Source organism: Malus sylvestris, chromosome 14 (genome assembly GCF_916048215.2).
Source record: "Malus sylvestris chromosome 14, drMalSylv7.2, whole genome shotgun sequence".
NCBI lineage: Eukaryota > Viridiplantae > Streptophyta > Magnoliopsida > Rosales > Rosaceae > Malus > Malus sylvestris.
Window position 1 is genome coordinate 6,223,787 of NC_062273.1, and position 20,684 is coordinate 6,244,470.

The 20,684-nt window shown below is 35.3% G+C and overlaps 1 protein-coding gene across 1 annotated transcript; it reads right to left on the minus strand.

Moving 5' to 3' along the window:
- Window positions 1-3,175: 3,175 nt before the first annotated feature.
- On the minus strand, window positions 3,176-4,175 carry LOC126600651 (uncharacterized). The gene has a single exon (XM_050267256.1). The coding sequence runs from the start codon at window positions 4,139-4,141 to the stop codon at window positions 3,485-3,487; it is 657 nt and encodes a 218-aa protein (XP_050123213.1). The 5' UTR covers window positions 4,142-4,175; the 3' UTR covers window positions 3,176-3,484.
- Between the last annotated feature and the right edge of the window lie 16,509 nt (window positions 4,176-20,684).

Genomic DNA, 20,684 nt, shown 5'->3' on the forward strand with positions numbered 1-20,684 from the left:
TGATTAGGTATATTATATAACTAATCAAACAAGACAAACCGAAATGATGTTACACTCAATCTATGTGCCACAAAATGTAGAACTTGATATATCACCCAGATTCATTCGTCATTAGATTTTCAATGATATGTACGCCCACTGAAATTTATCAACGTAACTAATATTTGGTAGTCTAATTCAAGGACCTGACAAAAAAGAAAAGAAAAAAGGAGGAGGTATGGCATGTTTGGTAACAATTTCAATTTTTCATTTTCAATTTTCATATTTTCGAAAACTGAAACCAAAATCTAGCCAATTTTGAAAACTCAACAAAGTAGCTCTCATTTTAACGAAAACTGAAAACATTTCCCAAACTAGTTTTCAAAAAAATTGAACAGAAAAGGGCCCCTTGGGCCTAAGTTTGACAACATGTGTTTGGTGGCTAATTCACTCTTTGGTAGGTAGTTAGCTTTGGACAAAGAAAGAATATGAGAACAGCGTATGTAATTAACTTGGTAGTGATTGCAGCTAACATAGTCGATTGTATTGAACTATCAAACTAATTAACCAAAAACCTAATGAAATGTTTGTAGTAATTAACTTGGTATAATGATAGTGATTGGCTGGTATCTGGTATCAATACGTAGGCATTGGTATATTCCTGATTATTGATATTAATAGATAGAGGTGATATAATAGCAACAAAATAGTGACCAAATATATTGCAATGTATCATGTGTTGTAGATTGATACTTGATAGTAAAAACACTCCTTAATTTTATCATCATCTGGAGCACCTAGTTCTAATAAGTTTATAAGAGCATCTCTAGTGGAAAAATGTAAATTTGAGATGTAAAAATGACATGTACATCTCAGTTTGCATCTCTAAGAGATGTGAACGTGGATTCTATAATAAAGAAGCTGTTATAACTTATAACTCACAGAGCCTACTTTCTAGAGATGGGCAGATGAATATTTTAAGTCCTTCCATTAATTGGAAAAAAAAATATAAAATGTCCGTTTTAAAGGCATCTCTTGTTAGAGATGCTCCATTTTAAAGGCATCCCTTATTAGAGATGCTCTAAAGGCTTAGCTATTTTAATCCAAGCAAAGCAAGCTTCCATATGTCATACTTTGCATAATTAAACAGTTTAGTTACTATATTCATAAGAATCACTTTTACCAATGCATACACATGTCAATTAAGAAATGACTTGGAAGCCACATTTCATCTGCTTTCGAAGGCGTGGTTTCAGGCGCCTGCGGAGCTCACAAATCACATGCTATTGTGCAGTGCATGGATGGTTCTTGATCGTATACTGGTCCATTGGCTGCTGCATTAGTATTTAATTTCTTTCTTTTTTTCTTGGTTATTTAATTTCACTTGTAAAACACTAAATTACTAAATTATTTCCCATATGATTATTATTTTTTTGCTGAAGGTTGCCATCTGCCTCTGACCTCATTGACTCTATATATGACTCTTGTCGTCATGTGCATGTGCTCGATGGTTGCATGAGATCGATTAAGATACCCCCTTTTATATGAAATAGGGTAAGCTAGCTAGAGGCTGATGGGAGTGTCTTGCTGTAACTTTGTGAAACTCAACTTTAAAACACTTACAAGAATAAGAATTGATTCATATAGTAACGATAATCAAAGGCTACGAGTTAGTCACAATAACGTTGGCAACTACTAGATAGCTATAGCAAATTTGTTACGAGAATTGTCGTATTTGTTGATACACTGGGAAATCAGAATTTTATCACAACATGAGAGAGGTTTCTTCTATTTACTCTTCTTTTCTACTCTTTACACACCGATTCAAGAAAAAATGTTCCTAATTGAAGTGTGCATATTCTAGTCTTCAATTGGCCGTCCAATACACGAAAAATTGTGATTTTATTTGCACAAGTTCTTTTATTGGTTAAAATTTTGAATTATGCAAAATCTTACAGTTATAAAGATTCATTATCTAGATTTTTATATGTAAGACTTATCATTGATTCTTTAGATCGCTTAGTAGTATCATGGGAGAGTAATTTTGTACAACGTGCTTAACTACAAGTTCTTACTTGAAAACTATTCTTTATGAAAATATATAAGACATGACATGACTGAATTCACAGACGAAGCAAGAAGTTGGGATCCAACAACTGCGCGATTATGTCTGCTGACAAGTAAAGGGAGAGAGAACATAAAGACAGGCAACAGGTAGGTAAGTTAGGCAGTGAGGCTGTTGACCCAGTCCGGTCTTAAATTCAAGAAAATCATTAGTAAAAATCACCAAATGATGAGCTTTTAAAGCAAATATAAGCCGTACCTCCATAACACATATCTGGGTGTCTATAAAGTGGGTAGAAATTTTGCTTTATCAGGAGGAAAATAAGGAGAAGGATTCTTTGACTCTTATTTTTTTATTTTTTTTAACTTAAACAGTTATAATTAAATCACGTCAATATTTTATATTAATTTTTTAATAAACACAAAAAGACAAAAAGTAAAATGTGAGAAGAATGGAGAAGGAGAGGAAATGTTTCATTGTGATTGGAACACGGTTGGTATATCACATGTTTTTATATAAGTGGTGAGAAATTTTATTTTTTAAGTTATTAAATTTTTGACACACATATCCTACTATTTGTATAGTGACATATGGTGTATCATCTCGTATGCTGATCAAATTGAAAAATCTTTCGAGATGAGAGAATCTCACTCCGAAAAATAATCAGATGCCTGGGAAATGGACAGTGAAATTTTTAATGAATTGGGTAATTAACAAAAAAACAAAGATATCGGCGGGCAAGTATTTCAATTTTGGTTTATTCTAGGTCTTTGACAAAATGAGAACCATCTAATTACATTTTTCCCCGAGATCTAGGATAAGCTGTCCCCAAATTTTAAACAAAGAAATAATTCAATGGATATGGGGATTTGGAAGTTTCTGTAAATAGCTACCTTTTCACATAAAAATCTACAAATTAGATATTGGTAACCTTAAAATATTGATTATCCTTAATTAACTACTTAGGTAGTGAAAAAGAGGCAGAAAGCTTAGAATATTCATCATGAATTTGCGAGAATTATCAGATGGCTTCCCATGACTAGTAAGTAGATCACGCAATTTGTGTAAAAACAGCACGCACACACACATGCCACAAAATAATGTGAAAAAAGGATTTTAAAGCACACCCACTTTAAACTTGCAAATTAAGTTCTAATTAAAAATTAACCGCAATCAGGATCTTCTGCTCTCCATCACCATATGATAAGAATTGCACAAATAGCCACAACCCCATCATGTACAATTCTCTAACTCCATCCCCACCATTCTCAAAAGACATAAGCTAACCAAGTAACTAATTTAAAGAGAAAAAGTTTGAGAAAAAGGAAAAAAATAACTCAACCATCCCTACTACTACACTTTCCTCACTCCAAAGATGTTACATAGAAGAATGAGAAAGGTAAAAAAGCAATTCACACACTCTAATCACTTAACAGTATATCACATGCTTCTGGCAAGCCTTTCTTGGAATCTCCTGTAGGACTCCTGCTTCTCCAATATAAAGTTCTCATGGCTTCTAGCAATGAACAAATCAGCTAGCTTATCGATCTCATTAGCATCGGTCGGATCGTTGTCCATGGAATTATTATTATTGTCATGGACCTTCTTCTCCTCAAGCCATTGGAGGTACCCAGTGAGCTGCGACTCAGGACCATGATTATCCTCACATTGCTGACCATCAGTTGAAATTACTGAATTCCATGTGGAATCATAGTACAAATGTGTTGCTGTTAATCCATCGTAGACATGCGCAGGCACGGGCAACACATGCGTAGAGGAGCACCAGTTGTAGTGCAGTCTAAACGAGCCGAAGAATATCTTCTTGGTCTTTTTCTTGTTCTTGGTTTTTCTTGTAGGGTAGATGAGCTGCATGGGTTGGCTATCTCTGAGAACCTGGATGAGAATTGATAAGGCCTTGGACCTGGCTTTGTTAAGGCACCGAATTACGCGGCACACATGTGAGAAAATGAGGGTGTGGATTAGGGTTTTGATCCTCATGGTGGAGCTCAAGGTAGAAGCTGGTGGTGGTGGTAAGGTGGAGAAAACTTGAAGAGGGTGGAGGGATTTTAGATTGGAGGAGGGTCCAACTCTAACCATTTTTGTGTGTGCAAATGTGTGCCGGAGTGGCTGTGAGGTTAATTGGCTGAAGGGCCCTAACGGAAAGGGATTTATAAAGGCTCTTCATTCCATGTTTGCCCCTTGACTTTTTGATTATTTAAAAGATGTGCCATTCAACTTTGTGACCTAGGAGATATGGCCCTTGAACCTTTAAGGATTTGCAATTTTGATAAGGCTTCAAATTTGAAAGCTGGCAAAAGTTCCAAACTTGCAAGATCTGCTGATACAAGTCGCGGTTAGATTGTTTGAACTGGTGGTAGCCTTGGTAATTTGAAGTTAAGTTGGGGGTTATTTGGGAAGAAGATGAGGACAGGTAAAGTTAGGGTGTGGTGATGCCAGGATCCCAAAGAGAGTGTATTTTAAAATGCAGGAGCTCGAGAACGGCAATTGAGGCTCAAGCTTCGCAGGAATTACGAGCTCAAGAAATATTATAATCTACTTGGATGCGAGAATGTGAAGACAAAGTCCAACATGAGTGAGGGATCAAATTATGCAAAAGTTTATAAGAGGTTAGACTACTTCCAATATTATCAATTGATTTTACGATAGAACCTTAATTTTCTTCATGATATCAGAGCAATATTGTCAATGGCGACATGTGCTCCACGTTACCCCGTTTGTGTTGTCCGCGTGTTAGGTTTGAAAATTAGCAACATGTGAGAGGACGTGTAAGTAGGATAAAGTTCCACATCAGTAAGGGAACAAACCACGCAAGGGCTTATAAGAGGTTGTGCTACTCCCCATATTGCTAATTAATTTTATGGTAGAATCGCAATTTTCTTCATTGACACTTGGCAGTACTATAACTTCCGGCCTACTGATGCAATCAGTTATTACTTCAAGTTGTGTACCCTACGAAACCATCTGGGGGTAGATGCCCCCAATCAACTTCTTTTGTGATGAAAAATTGCTCCAACTAAAAATATAAATTACCCTCACATTCTATATTTTTCCTACTCTCTCACCCTTCATAATACACCAATTACCCAAATTTTAGCGTTTTAAATACTATCCAAAATCATATAGTTGGACAATAAATTGATAACATTGTATCGAATTTTCAATTCAATTTCATCATTCAAAGTTGCCCCCGCTAAAAAGTGTTTCTAGCTCTATGTGTGAAACACTTCAATATTGAGCAAATAATATGAATATAGATTCTTAATATTGAGAATAGAAATTCAATAATCAAAAGTTAAATAGCTTGACCAAAAATATCGAGTTGAAGAGATAAAAGATCATTTTCTCTTAGAACATCCCTAACTTAGGCCTTTTTCATGTTAAAATTACTATAATGCTACTGTGCACAAAAGGAAATATTAGGAATGTAGAAGTGCACAGCCACAACCAGTATGCACTTGGCAAAGAATTACAACTTTTTACAGCATCCTTAATTTTTAGGGTGCGTTTGGACGAGACTTTAAGTTCAATGGTATTTATCCCCAATTAGATATGATACAAAATAAAAATTAGATGAAAGGGATTTTGAAAAGGGTAATATGCTAGAGAGATTAATTTTTTAAACTAAATTTGCAAACTAAATGATTTGTCACTAATAAAAAATAAGTACATCTATCGATAACAATCCAATCACTAAAAACCACGTTATTTAATTTACAAAATTTAGTTTAGAAATTTTCTCTCCCTATCATTCCCCTTTTGAAAATGACTAGGTGTTATATATTTGAGAGAACGTTCAAGCCCTTTGTTTAGTGTCTTGTAGTGCATTTTTTTTTGTTAAATTAAGGTCACAAAGTCAATCCCACTCCAATATTGCTATCATAAGAAGTGACTAATTGATAATTTCATTAATAAAATTGAAAAATACAATATGTCAAGGCGAACATGAAGTCTAACCATGACAACAAAAGAAGACCATGAAAAACAAAGAAACAAAATAACAACGACAATAAAATAAAACCTATCAAAAGCAGTAGCTTGGAAGACCCACATAATCTTGATGATAATATGGCATAATAAAAGCAGGAGGTTAATCCCACCAAACAAGAGTATTTAATGTGTCTTGTCACCAAGGTTCTAAACGATGCTAGGCCCTAATCAGACGGCTGGTTGGGGCTTAGGCTAAGCTGACTATGCGGATTTAAATAAATCTATTGTAGTTCATGTAAATAACTGTCTATTTATACTTAAAATATATATAATTTCATCGTAAATTAGAAAATAGAATGATATATATATATATATATATATAAATTATGAAGTATTGGAACATAATAAAAACATGGGGAGCAAACATATAATGTGCGGTTATTTAAGTGTTCAATAAGTCTCTTACAATTTATTGGAAACAATAAAATGCAAAAAGAAAGTTATATATTTTCTATCTAAGTGAGTTGCAACTTAGGCATGTACGTATCTAGGTGGGTATGGGACGGCTAGGCGGGCGCCTCAACAAGTCTAGGCGTCATTTCTTAATTTTTATATGCATAGGCATTAATTGAGGCGCTGATCAGCCGTTTAGGCGGGGCCTAGGCGACGCTATGCTGGAATTTTTAGAACAATGCTTGTGACTTTAAAAGTCACCCATCCAAATGTAGCCTAATTTTAAATCCCGCTCTTCACTATAATAGAAAAATGACAATTCTCTTTGTTTGACCAATGGATTAATCCATAAATATGCAGCTCACATAGAATCTTGATAAATTATGTATTCTTGCTTTATATTGTTACATTATTGCTGATTATATTGCTTATCTTTTTTTGGTCAAACGATTATATTGTTTATCGCGTGTGGGAGATGCGAAATCTACTTATGCAAGTAGATCTTACCTTTGTGATGACTTGTGAGAGATGTGATTAGCATGTGGTAACTAACCAATTCTGACTTAAAACAATGGTAGGTAAGTATGATGCAAGTAACATCATCTCTATGAAGAAATCTAATCACCATGAAATATAAGATCTCTTGTTGAAAATATTTTGCATATGGTAGAGCAGATTTTGCAGTTTTCGGTTAATTAAGCATATTTTCAGTGAATCCTATATGGTGGTTGATATGCTAGACTATCAAATTTTGTACAGCACAGCCTCTAAAATAATCGATTTTATCATGATTTGCATAATTTATTTAATCTAATGGTGGAACTAAGAATTTATGTTAAGAGGGGCACACCTTAGATTGTATAAAAAGAAAATTTTGCTTTGATTATGTATTTCACTTATTGTGTTATATAGAAACATAGTTTCATTCTTTTGGTCGCCCTCATGATCAAGGATACATAGTCACTCACAATTAGATTTAACATTCAGGATTGAGGATAATATATTAAACGCACATCCATTTCTATTTATTCTTGATATCAACTATAAGACTAGACCATGAGTCCCCTTTCTCTTTGTGACCAAGAATTATTTATTCTTAATATCAAAATTAACTATGCCCATTGTGAGGCTTAACCCATCCCATCTCCCTTAATGTATATAATATCATTTGTTTTGGGAAAAAAAAATTAAAAAAATTAAAAATAAAAAAAAAATAAAAAAGTAAAAAATAAAACTCTGCCCTCTAGTTGCTAAATATAAACCAATCTTAATACAGTGTTTGTTAATAGGGTTTACAAAGAAGCATTGACTTACTGCACAGAAGAAAATATCAGTCAATAGGGGATGAAACTTTCTATGTTAACTTTATCCACAAATATTTGATAACAATAATAATCAGACATGATCTCCTAATTAATCCTAAGGTTTAAGAAAATTTTGATCACCCACCGTTTAGTTTTAGTTTAATATATATAGGTGGTTATTTATATTTTATTGTACTTTCTCTTCTACTGTTGTATTAAGATTGAGAAGTGACCGTGATTTTCATTCACCTGAAGTCTAGAAAAACAAAACTCCAACAATAATAGAGGATTTCTTGTGTATTTTGGCTAGGGCTGGGAATGGGCCGGGCCGGGCCCAATTTTGAGGGAACTGGACCTTACCCGTTTAAATAGTAACGGGGCGGGCCGAATCGGGTTGAAAGATTTTGAGTTTTGGAACCGGACCTAACTTGGCCCATTTCAAACGGGCCGATTCAAGGCAGGTCCACGGGTCCAACTCTTTTTTTTTTTCCTTTTTTTTTTCAAATTTATAAACTGCTGTGTTGCTGTGCACTGCAACAACACTGGAATGAAATTAGCAGACTAAACCGGCCAACGTCCCTAGTAATTGGACAGGCGGTTCTTCGCCTGAGCAGTTCGACCAACACCGCGACAAAAGCGACGGAAGGGAATGGCCTGCTTTGTGGCCTAAAACATCTTCCAAGTACCTTTTAGCCTTTGCCAAATGCATCTTCTTGATGGTATGGGCAGCCTAAAACAGATAAACAAATCCAAATTTTAACAATCGAATTGAACCAGTCCAAGCATAACACAAGCAATCCAAGATAAACAGATTTGAAAATTACAAGAGCTATTTTTTAAAACTAAGGTTGCACTGCACATCAATTCTTGAATATATATATATACACACACACACATACTCACACACACAATCGATTCAAATTCAATTTAATTCAACAAAGTTTCAAACTCAGTCGATTCAAATTCAATTCAATAAAAGATTTGAAAATGGAGCATAACAGAGGTCAAGGTTCAAGAACCCAATAAAATCCCTAAATCTAGAAAACCCTAATTTAATTTTCAATCCTAAATCCCTAAATCTAGAAAACCCTAATTTAATTTTCAATCCTAAATCCCTAAAACGTAATACCTTAAAACTGAAGAGGAGTAGAGTCGTGCGCTGCAAATATGGGTCTGAGTTAGACGGAGGAGATGATTGGTTCGAAATCTGGTTGTTTTACGTCCGGGTTGCCCCCTACGTGACTGGGAGCGTTCTCGACCACCTCAAGCTCCGCCACCTCCGACGCGAGATTGGGATATTGCTTGAAATCGACAGGACCCGGGTTCCGACGTCAGACTCGGCATCGCTCATGCTTCGTCGTGATCCGGTCGATACAGAGTTGTCGGAGGTGATGTACGTCAGCATTGATAGCGTGAGGGTCACCGGTGGGGTTGAATTCGAGGTGTACGAGAACAATGATATGGTTCTGTGTGGGTCTCTGGAGCGGTGGAGGGTGTTTGGATCAATGGAAATGCGCAGGGATTAGAGAACGAATCGAGAACAGGTGGAGTTAGGAGGAGAGATCGAAGTCTGAGAATCTGAGTGAAATGAGAGGAATTGGGATTGAGAGATGAGAAGACAGGCCTCTAAGACTTCGACTCAATTCTATTCCATGCTAGAAATGGGCATGGCCGGGGGCCCGTTCCCTCTTATTTTAAGATCCGGCCCGCCCCGCTAATTTCATATACCCGAACCGCCCTGCCCCATTTTGTGTTTAGAAATTTTGGGCCCGCCCTTACTCGCGGTTCCTATACCCGTTTGCCCACCCCTAATTTTGGCTACTTGTTAAGAAACATTGACCTTGCGAGTAAGATACAAAAAAGATCATGCATGGCAAGAAAATTTGAGAAATTTCCAACATATTCAACTGAAGAGCCTTGGACTTGACATTTGTCATTTCTGTTGAGATCTACAATATTAGCTTTAGGTGTCGGATGATGGTGGCGGTTTAATAAGTCATTATGTCGGATAAAAGATATCCGACACATCATTCAGTTAGTGTCGAATAACAATGAAATCCTGTCGGTTATATTCGACATAAATTCCTGGTGGATATTTTTTAAAATATTTTTAACATATTCCGGTGATTTTTAAGTTAATGGTGGCGGTTACAACTGACAGAAATTGATTATTTTATTATTTTAGTTTCTGACGGTTATTATTTTAGTATTCTGACTGTTATAACCGACAGAAATTGACTATTTTATTATTTGAAAATATTATATTGATTAAAAATAAATAAATAAACACATGGTTTAAATATTTTTTTTTTCACTGAAGGCCCTGTCGGATATATCTGACACGAACAAAGCAAAATTTTGGGCGGTCGCCAGAATAATCTCTGATTTTTTTTTCTGCAATTTTTTACACATGCTATTTCAGAGTATATACAAACATATTTGATGGTTGGATCGTTGAAACTAGTTTCGTAAAAGGCACATCCTATCAAATCGATATATTTAACAAACACTTAAGAGTTAATGTTATACTTCCATTAAATATAAAATAAGATTTATCCACTAGTGTAAATATTTTAAATTAAAGATCGTATTGAGTTATTGCATTCTTATAGGATTGAGGAGTGTAGTTGCAAAAAATCATCAAAATCGAAGCTAAAATAACCATTAAATTGTGATTTTTCGTTTATAACCATCGAAAACTTTTGTTCCGTTACCTAATCTCTGAATGTTTGTTTTTTTGCGATTTTTATGTATGCAATCTCGAAGTGTGTACAAACAAGTTTGACGGTTGGATCGTTGAAAAAAGTTTCGTATAATGTGTATCGCATCAAAACGGTAGATTAAACCAACACTTAGAGTTAATGTTATACTTCCCCATCAAGTATAAAATAAGATTTTGTGGTATCCACTAGTGTAAATATTTTAAATTGAAGATCGAATTCGTTCAATGCATTCTTATAGGGTCGAGGAGTGTAGTTGTAAAAAATCATCAAAATCGGAGCTAAAATAACCGTTAAATTGTGATTTTTCGTTTATAACTATTGAAAACTTTTGTTTTGTTACCTAATCTTTGAATGTTTGTTTTTTTTTTGTGATTTTTTACATATGTGATCTCGAAGTGTGTACAAACAAGTTTGACGGTTAGATCATTTACATAAGTTTCGTAGAATGTGTATCGCGTCAAAACGGTAAATTAAATAAACACTTAAGAGTTATTATACTTCCATTAAGTATAAAAAAAGATTCTGTGGTATCCACTAGTACAAATATTTTAAATTGAAGATCAAATTTATTCATTGCATTCTTATAGGGTCGAGGAGTGTAGCTGTAAAAAAACATTAAACTCGGAGCTAAAATAACCGTTAAATTATGATTTTTCGTTTATAGCTGTCTAAAACTTTTGTTCCGTTACGTAATCTCTGAATGTTTGTTTTTTATGATTTTTTACATATGCGATCTTGGAGTGTGTACAAATAAGTTTAACGGTTGGATCGTTGCCTGCCATTTTTAAAAACATATTCTATTTAAATACATATTATTTATTTATTTATTAAACCAAATTATTATTTTATTTTTTTAAATCCTAACAAAATTTTGGGAGGGAATTTTGGGGGGATTTTTGCCTCCATTTTTTTTTTCTGTCAGTTATAACTGACAGTAATGAAAATTTTCTAACATAAAACCCCTCAATCTCTTCCTTGTGCCGGTGCCTTCTCCCTTCCCCGTCCTTCCCCCTTTTCTCCTCTCCGCATTTCTTTCTCTTCTCTCCTCATTTCCTTATCCCTTCCCCCTTCCTTCCCATTTTTCTCCCATCCCTTCCTTCTGTCGAGTTCAACACTTGCAACTGAGAGCCTTTGGGAAAGGACAAGGGGAAATAATTCATTCACTTATGTATGCGTGTGCTAGACATAAGTTCAAGCACAGTTGTCACACTGCCCGATTCAATTGGGAAGCTGAAGCTCTTGCGCTTCGTCGATTTATCCTCTTTTTGTCTGATTTTATTTTCTCGGCAACCAAACAGGCATCAACTTTTGATTTCTCATAAACCCTAATTATCTATTTCTTTGATTAAAGTGATGTAGGCTACGACGAGAAACGACAAAATTTGATTTGGAGAATTGGGTTGTGGAGAAGGACGAGAACAAGAAGCAGAAGAAGAGCTCGAAAGAGAGCGCAGTGACGCAGTGGCAATGGCAGAGCATGGTGGAGAACTTTCAGCTGGCGCACCAAGAGCTCTCCGTTATCATAGAGCTCATCAACACTGTAAGTATTTCGATTTTCATTCAATTTCAGAGAGAAATTCATTTGAATGAGCAATGCTTGCTGTGATTGAGTGATTCTAATGGAATGTGAATGTGTGCAGGTAGAAACAAACGATGTTGTAACAGTGGCTAGCATGACGCGTCCTAAGCCGCTTCCTAATGAAGCTATGTCTGATCTTGCTGTGAATATGGAAAATGCAGTGAATGCAGGGGATATGGAAAACGCAGAAAGTGCAGTGAATATGGAAAATGCAGAAAGTGGTTGTTTATACATATTTTTATAATTATTATATTTTATGTCGGTTTTATCTAACAATAATGCTTTTATTTATGCTTATTAATAAATTCTCTGTCAGTTATATCCAACAGAAGTTCTGTCGGTTTTAGCCAACAAAAATGCTCTTATTTATTCATTATTAATATATTCTCTATCGGTTATATCCGACACAATTTCTGTCGGTTTTAGAGTATTTTCTGTCAAAAAATTCATTTCCTGACGTTGGCAATTATGTTGCTTATTATATCCCCCACTGCATCCATTTTCAGTCGGATTTTGCTTAAAATCCAACAGTAATATACATTTCTTGTCGATTATCATAGCGACACTAATAAATGGTTTCGTATTTTTGCAAGAAATAATAATTCATTTGTTAGAACTTGGATTATAAGGGGAAAATGGTGTAGGAATGATTAGTAAAAAACAAAAGGAATTTCACTGGAAGTTTAGTCTGCAAAAACATAGCAGCATCATTGAGCATTTCATTCAACATTCGTCATCGAAAACAAAACATTCTCTTATCTGCAAGAATTGTAGGTAATACATGTCCTTCAAAGTAACAGTTGGATGTGTAAATCTCATTGATCCACATGTTCTAATCCTAGGCCTACATCTGTTTTAAGTGACTAGATTTCTACCGACTGATCTTATAAAAAACTAGCCGTTACCTTTTTAAATAAACTAGCCATTGCAGAGGCTCAAGACTTTTTCTTCGAAACTTCAAGGCTGTAAAACTGCTTACATTTCAGCACTTCCCTTTAAGCGGTTTCCAAACTTGATTCCAAGCAATCATCTAAGATATGCTAATCTTTTTTTAGGTAGTGGCTTGGTAAAGATATCAACCACCTTTGTTTATACCATATTTAGGGTATTGTATTTAGATCTCGTACAAATACTCGGGGAACTTAAATGTAATTATGTGATAAAGGAAGGGGCAAATATGTAATAAGTGAGGAGTCTTTATTCAATAAAAGGACCCCTCACCCTCACAATTAGGGGAGGCCAATTCCTAGGCTTGAGATCCTCACTTTCTCCCTCACAATCCTCTCAGAATTACAATAATCAGTGTGGACGTAGCCCAAACATTGGGGTGAACCACGATACATCTTGTGTTATTTACATTACTTGCAGATTCACGGTCGGATTTACGTTGTTCCAAGACCTTCGGTTTTGTGCATCAACACACCTGATCCTCAGTTTTGCAATAGAGTAGTTGGATCAATTTGCTGCAATATGTCCTTGACGAAATGGTACTTCTTTTTTACACGTCTTGTCCTATGATGGAACACATGATTCTTAGTCATTGCAATTGCTGACATGTTGTCACATATCGATGGTGTGACTTTCAATTGAACTTCACCAAAATTCTCTTGCACAAATCTATGCCAAATAGCTTAAGATGTTGCTTTTGCAGCAGCTACATACTCAACTTCTGCAATTGATTATGAAATTGTTTGTTGCTTGATAGAAGCCTATGAAAATGCTTATGATCTAAAGCTGAAAGCATAACGTAAAGTGCTTTTTGAATCATCCTTACTACCTCTCCAATCACTACCACAGAAGCCAATCAGAGTTGAGGATTGACCCTTCTCATAGTGAATTCCATAATCAATTGTACCTTGGACATATCTCAAGGCCCTTTATGCAGTCCTCATATGACTTTGTTACACAATGCATAAACCTAGATAGTTAGCTTGCATCATACATGATTCATAGCCTTGTTGCACTCAAATAAATGAGGCTGCCAATGATGCTTTTAAACTTTGATCCACAACTTTAGTTCCATCAGGCTTAGTTTTTTATTTGATACTAGTGGAGTGCAAATTGATTTGCATTTATATAGCCCAAATTCATCATCTCATACTGCTTCATCATGTCATTCTTGAACTCATTGAGCATTCCTTCATTGTTGTCAATGAAGACCACATCATTTAGATAGATAGACACAATGATCATATATGAGTTGCTTTGCATCTTGGTATACAAGGTGTTTCACTTGAGCTTATTTGAAACCCATTTTTTGTGAAGTAGGAGTCAATTTCACCATACCATGTCCATGGTGCTTGCTTTAGGCCATATAAGGCCTATTTTCAGCCTATACACCTTATCTTCTACATTTTCAACTTGGAAACCCTCTGGATGCTCAACATATACCTCTTTTTCTAGTACTTTATTAAGAAATGCTAATTGGACATCTAATTGGAACAATTTCCAATCATTTTGAGCTGCTAGTGCAATAAGCGCTCTAATTGTGTCCAACCTTGCCATAGGGCAAATGTTTCATTAAATCAACTCCAGGTTGTTGTGAGGACCCTTTGGCAACTAGCCTTGCTTTTTTCTTCTACATAAACCCATCAAAGTTGAGTTTGGTTTTGTACAACATTTGACACCAATAACAGGTTTGTCACTTGGCTTATTGACCAATTCCTAAGTTGAGTTCTTCCCAGTTACTGTAATCTCATTTTTCATTGCCTTCTGCCATGCTAAATCATCCTTAGCTTCCCCCAAAGTTTTCTAGTTCCACAACACAGAAGTTGTAGGAAACATATATCTCATTTAAACTCTTTATTCTGATAGGAGTTGAGCTTGGAGTGAATTCATGTGAACCTGTCATTTAAAGTTTCCACTTAAACTCTGAGATGTTAACGTTTAGAAGGATTGAGGGGATTAAACTAGTGTCTGAGAAGCAATGATCATCTCAAATTCTTCCTAAGTTCCAAACTTTTTATTGTTGACAGAATTATCACTAAAAGGTATTGACACATATATTTCAGTGTTATTTTCCCAACTTCACTTTGCCTTTTTCATCAAATACTACATCCTTTGAGATTATGATCTTCCGTGTATGACATTGAACAACCTATATCCTTTTTAACAATTTCTTTACATAACAAACACACATTTCCTGTTGGTTTCTTCAAACTTATGCTTGAGTTGAGTAGGAACATGAACATAACACACTGATCCAAATACTTTAAGGTGTTTCATAGAGGTTTTTCTTCTACTTAATGTTTCAAATGGTGTCAATTTGCCCACTGCTTTAGTTGGATACCTATTCAACAGATGAACTGTAGTATTGACAGTTTTTCCCCTAAAAATGGTAAGACATTTCCTTTTCATGTAGCATTGATTCTGTTAAGGGTATAGGCCACTGTTAATTGCCTTTCTAGGCCTACATCATCAGAGAACTTAACATTTCAATAAGGTGTATTCTCCATCTCAGTCTCTTCTCAACTTTTTTTTATTTTTTTTTATTTTTTTATTTTTAATTTATTTCAAAACTACTTTGTTTCTCAACCATTTGCTAGAACTTCTTGAACACAACAAAACATCTGACTTGTGTATCAACAAGTAAACCATCACATTCTACTTTTATCACCAATAAAGGTCAAGAAGTACCTATTCTTTCCAAGTGTTGCAGTTCTCATTGGACTACACATCAATGTGAATCAATTTTAGTGGTTCAGTTGTTCTCCAAGCTTGTGATGTAGGGAGTGGTTCCCTTTGTTGTTTTTCCATTGCACAACCTTAATCATGTTTCTTTCATTTCTTCAATCTCAGGCAGTCCATAAACCAACTCTTGATTCTTTAAGTTCTTGAGACTTTGATAGTTAAAATTACTAACCCTTCTATGCCGATAACTAAGCATTTTCAACAACATTTGCTATCATGGAAATTGAATCTAAGGGCTTTAGGAATAGAGAAAAGCTTTTGTTCTCTCTCATTAGTACGCTAGCCACCAAATTGGACAGTGATCCATCATTATAAATTTCAACCATGGAATCCCAGATAAGAGAAAGTACATGTTCTCAATCATTTTGCCTACACTAAGAAGGTTCTCATCAAGTTTAGGCACAAATATTACTTCTCAATGTTCCTCTTTCCTTTCTTGGTTTCATTAACTAAAGTGCCTCTACCAATTGCATCAACAAGATTCCCATCTGACACAAGCCACGTGCTTATAACTGAGATGACAAGTGATGGAGACTAACTTACTATCAGCCAAAAAGTACTTTTCAATGGCACTACAAGTAAAAAGCTGATGACTCACTACCCTCCAAGAGCTTTTGGGCAAGAGCAAAGCCTTGACCCTCGTGCCAAATCGCCTATAAAAGGGAGAAGAGACAACATATATAAAGATACCCAGCCAATCAAACAAACAAACTTAGAAACTTTGCTCTCAAGCCAGATTTGCATCCAAAAAGCTGAAATCAACTCAGATTCAGTCATTTTAGCAATAGTTTCCTTACAAAAGCTATCTTTTGTCTAATATAAAAGCTCTGCTACCTTCCAGTGTTGTAGTATCGATTCTCTTGTGTAAACCTATTTACCATTTATCTCTTTTTAACATACAAACCCTATAAACTCAAAGATAAGTGGCTATAAGTGTTAGATCCCACATCGCCCAAGGGTGAGGATTCTTTATGCCTTATATGTACATACTTCCCTCCCTGTAGCATAAGGCCTTTTGGGAGCTCACTGACTTAGGTTCCATAAGAACTCCGAAGTTAAGCGAGAAAGGGGTGTGACCTACTGGGAAGTTTTGCTCGCATGAGTTCCCAGAAACAAAATCGTGAAGGCGTGGTCGAAGCCCAAAGCGGACAATATCGTGTTACGAAGGAGCCGAGCTCGGGATGTGATGGAAGCCGAGTCGGGGAGTGACAGTAAGAGGTTCAACCTTGCCAGACAAGGTGAAATCTTGCCCGAGTCTCATTGTTTATTCTTTGAATTAGTAGATCTATTACTTAATGCACTCTTTAGCATGTATTCAAGTCATTTCTACCTGCTTTTCTATTTTAAGAGCCCCACTTGCATCTGGATCTGGTTAACTTAATAGATCTGTTTTCATTAAGAGTAACTTGGAACCAAACAAATGACTTAAAGGGCTCTGGATTCCCTCTATTTGAACATACAAGATCATGAACTAAAAGTCTTTGGTTACAAGGCAAGAAGAAGAACTTAATGCAGACTTAACCCATCAGCGACAAACCTTTGATAACAAGAAGTTTGAGTAACTTGGGGCGCAAGTAGTCAACTTAAAACACACTTGTTCTACATCTGCTATACTGAGATAGCAGTGGCACGCCGAAGCATTTAGTTAGTTTTGATTGCGAGCCTCAAATCCTACATCTAAAACCTCACAAAAGCACATTTCAGAACTAACAAGCTCTTATTGCAGCACACAAGACAAAGTGCCAATCCCTTGGAGAGCTGTGCTAAGGTCCAGAGACCTTCTCCAAATAAATATTTGCCCGAACAAATGGTTAATAAAAAAACAAGAAGAATTTCATTGTAATTTCAGTTTGCAAAACATAGCAGCAACACTGAGCATTTCATTCAACATCCATCATCGAAAACAAAACAACCTTTTATCTACAAGAATTTGCAGGTAATACGTCATTCAAAGCAATAGTTAGATGTGTAAATGTCAATCATCCACATGTTCTAATCCTAGCCCTACATTTGTTTTAAATGATTAGATTTAATTCTGTATAGTGATCGTGTAAAAAACTAGCCATTACTTTCTTAAATAAACTAGCCGACGTAGCCATGGCAGAGGCTCCAGCCTCTTGGTCTTGTCTTCGAAACTTCAAGGCTGTAAAACGAGATACATTTCAACATAATTTATTTCGCGTTAATCTTGAGGTATGATGTGGAATCTAACCACGGTACTTAACTATTGAGGCAAGTTTACTAATTAACCAATTGGAACAACTTTCCAAATTACAATTAGTCTTTGGATTTGCATCCGTTAATAGTAGGTTTGTTATCTTCTTTTGGTTTGATTGATCCACGTAATGTCTGTATTCCATTATTTTCTGGGTAGGTAAAAAGTCCATGCCAAACATTATCGTGTAGAACAGTAAGTTCCAGCTTTAGCTATTGTCCCCCTTTTTAATGTAGGAATTAATATTTAATAATACTGATTTTGCATGACAAGTTACACTTTTGACTTGAGAAGCCAATGACTTCAAGTTTGCCATTGTCATTACCCTTTAATTACTTAGTGCAGGTAACAAATGGATCAATGAGGTAGATTGATTCACAATAAATTAAAATGTATTATACATGGTTTACCAAAACAGACAGAGTTGTCTCAAATATGATTATATTATAGACGAAAACATGTAAGGGTCCATTTGATAAGCTTTTCTTTTGTCAATAAACTTTTTCGTGTTTTGTTTTCATTTTTTTGTCTATCATTAGACATTTTCTCCATATCTATCCATCCAACCAGCCTACGTACATCCAGCATTTTCATCTCTCTTTTTTTCCTATGTATCTTCTTTCATTTTGTCTTGAAAAAAAATTAAAAACAAACAGGAATCACTTAAATGAACACAAACATATTTTGCACACATATATAAAGCAGATGCTAATAAACTACAAATTTAAGGAACAAAGTATGAAACTTTTCAGATGTTATAAGATTTGTATGTGGGAGTTGGACATTAAATCTTTTCCTTAGATGAAAGGCATATGAATACCAACTGGATCATGTCAAATAGTTAATACTATGCTATAAAGCAGGATTAATAATTCAAATAACATTCTTCTCTCAGTTGTTGGTTATAAGTCAAATCCTTCCAAGGAATCACAAAGAAGTACATGGTAAGATTGTTGTGTGTTTCTCCTGACAATAGAAGGTGCATTGAGAATCTGAGGAACATCAACAAAAGAGAAGAGAAAAAGCAAAGAGGAAGCAGTTACAGTATGGAGCAAATGTTAGGCCCGAAACGACTTTAGTCTGTACCAAAAGATACATTCAGTCACATTGAAGATTGGTATGCATCACCTTTCCTTTAATATATTCCCTCAGAATCACTTGTCCCATCAAGGAAAGCCCAATGCAATTCAACATTTCAACTTTATATGTTCTGAGCAATTTCTGAGTTTCTCTTTCATTTGGGAAAAGGATCCTAGTCGGATCTTTTTTTGGTGATCTTACAGATTTTATGATCGTGACCGTTCATCGTATATCGTGTTATCAAAAATCATTTTAAAATTAAATATAAATAGTACCTAACGATTTCTAATCACACTATGTATGATGAACGGTTATCCTTAGGATTCTCAAGAAAATGATCCGGCCTTTCATTTGGTTTATCTTATCTGTTATAAGAAAACTCTCTCGGACTCTACTTCACTTGTGCAATTTACAAATGTCCCAACATCTAGCTAGGTCTAGGGTTGGACATAAAACTTGATAAACGAACAATTTATTTCAATTTTCACTGCTAATTAATTAAGTCTATTCCTCCAGAATTCAACTTCTAGCTAGAGATGATCTACGAAAGTTCAAAAGCAAAAAAAATGAAAAGTAAATTATTAGTCACTTGCATTTTAAAAACAAAACCTGTCAATCTATTTCATCTTCAGCCAAGTCGTCTAATAAATTAAAGTGCTTGTAATTTGGAGAAATGCTTCACTAACATGGATGGCTTTTTTTTTTTTTTTTTTCTGCAGGAGGTGGTCCAACCATTGAGCTTGGTGACAATTTAAGCTTTTAAATGTTTTGGTATTCCTAATTGCTTTTTGAAGAGTTACCTCCTTATTTCAAATGATACAGTATATTTACACTTCTTTTATGGTTCATGCTACACTAAATTCTTCTTAAATATGCAAATTGAGAGTGATTATTCGAACTTGAGTGCAAAGAGGGGAGTACAATATTCTAACCAACATAGCTAATCCTAGATCTGCATTGTTTTTTCCCCCTCCTATATCCCTTAAATTCTTGAATCTTGATCACCTGATAAGCTGGATACGAATTAAGTCTCCCCATTAGTTCAAATAAATTAACGCTCATTCTTCAAATCCAGTTCCCCAAGGACAGATTCAAAGGAATTATACTTGGCCAAAAGTGTAAATTTGTTATCTTTACGTTTTTTAACTTCAGACAGAGAAATCACAGTAGTAAGCACACAATAATAGAACAAATCAACCGAGTTTGTTCTAAGGTCACTCACAGCAATAACTTGCATACCAAGAGAAGATCTTGGGCTAAAGAGGCTGGATCCTCAAACAACTGTCCTTCTGCGACATTCGGAATTCGGCGCACACACGTAATTAGCTGTATGATATCAAAAGGCTCTTATACTAGTCTCCCATGCAATGCATTAGGAAATGTAACCGCTGAGGGTAAGTTTTCAAATCAATGTGCCAATGACTTCACCTTCGACAATGATTTACACATGGGAAAGTTAAGGCAAAGCTTGCATGATATAATCAAAATCCCACATCATTTTCAGCCATTGATTTGATTGGTTCATGCTCACATGAATTTGCTATAATGTGGTCAGGTATGTGCATCAGCAACTCAGCACATTGTATATTTTGCCTTGGAGAAGCAGCTAAAACACTTCAAATTTCATGCAATAATTGATTAATCGTCA

Bases quoted from the DNA above. Each gene is read 5' to 3' on its own strand.
- LOC126600651 (XM_050267256.1), bottom strand. From the start codon at position 4,141: ATGGTTAGAGTTGGACCCTCCTCCAATCTAAAATCCCTCCACCCTCTT.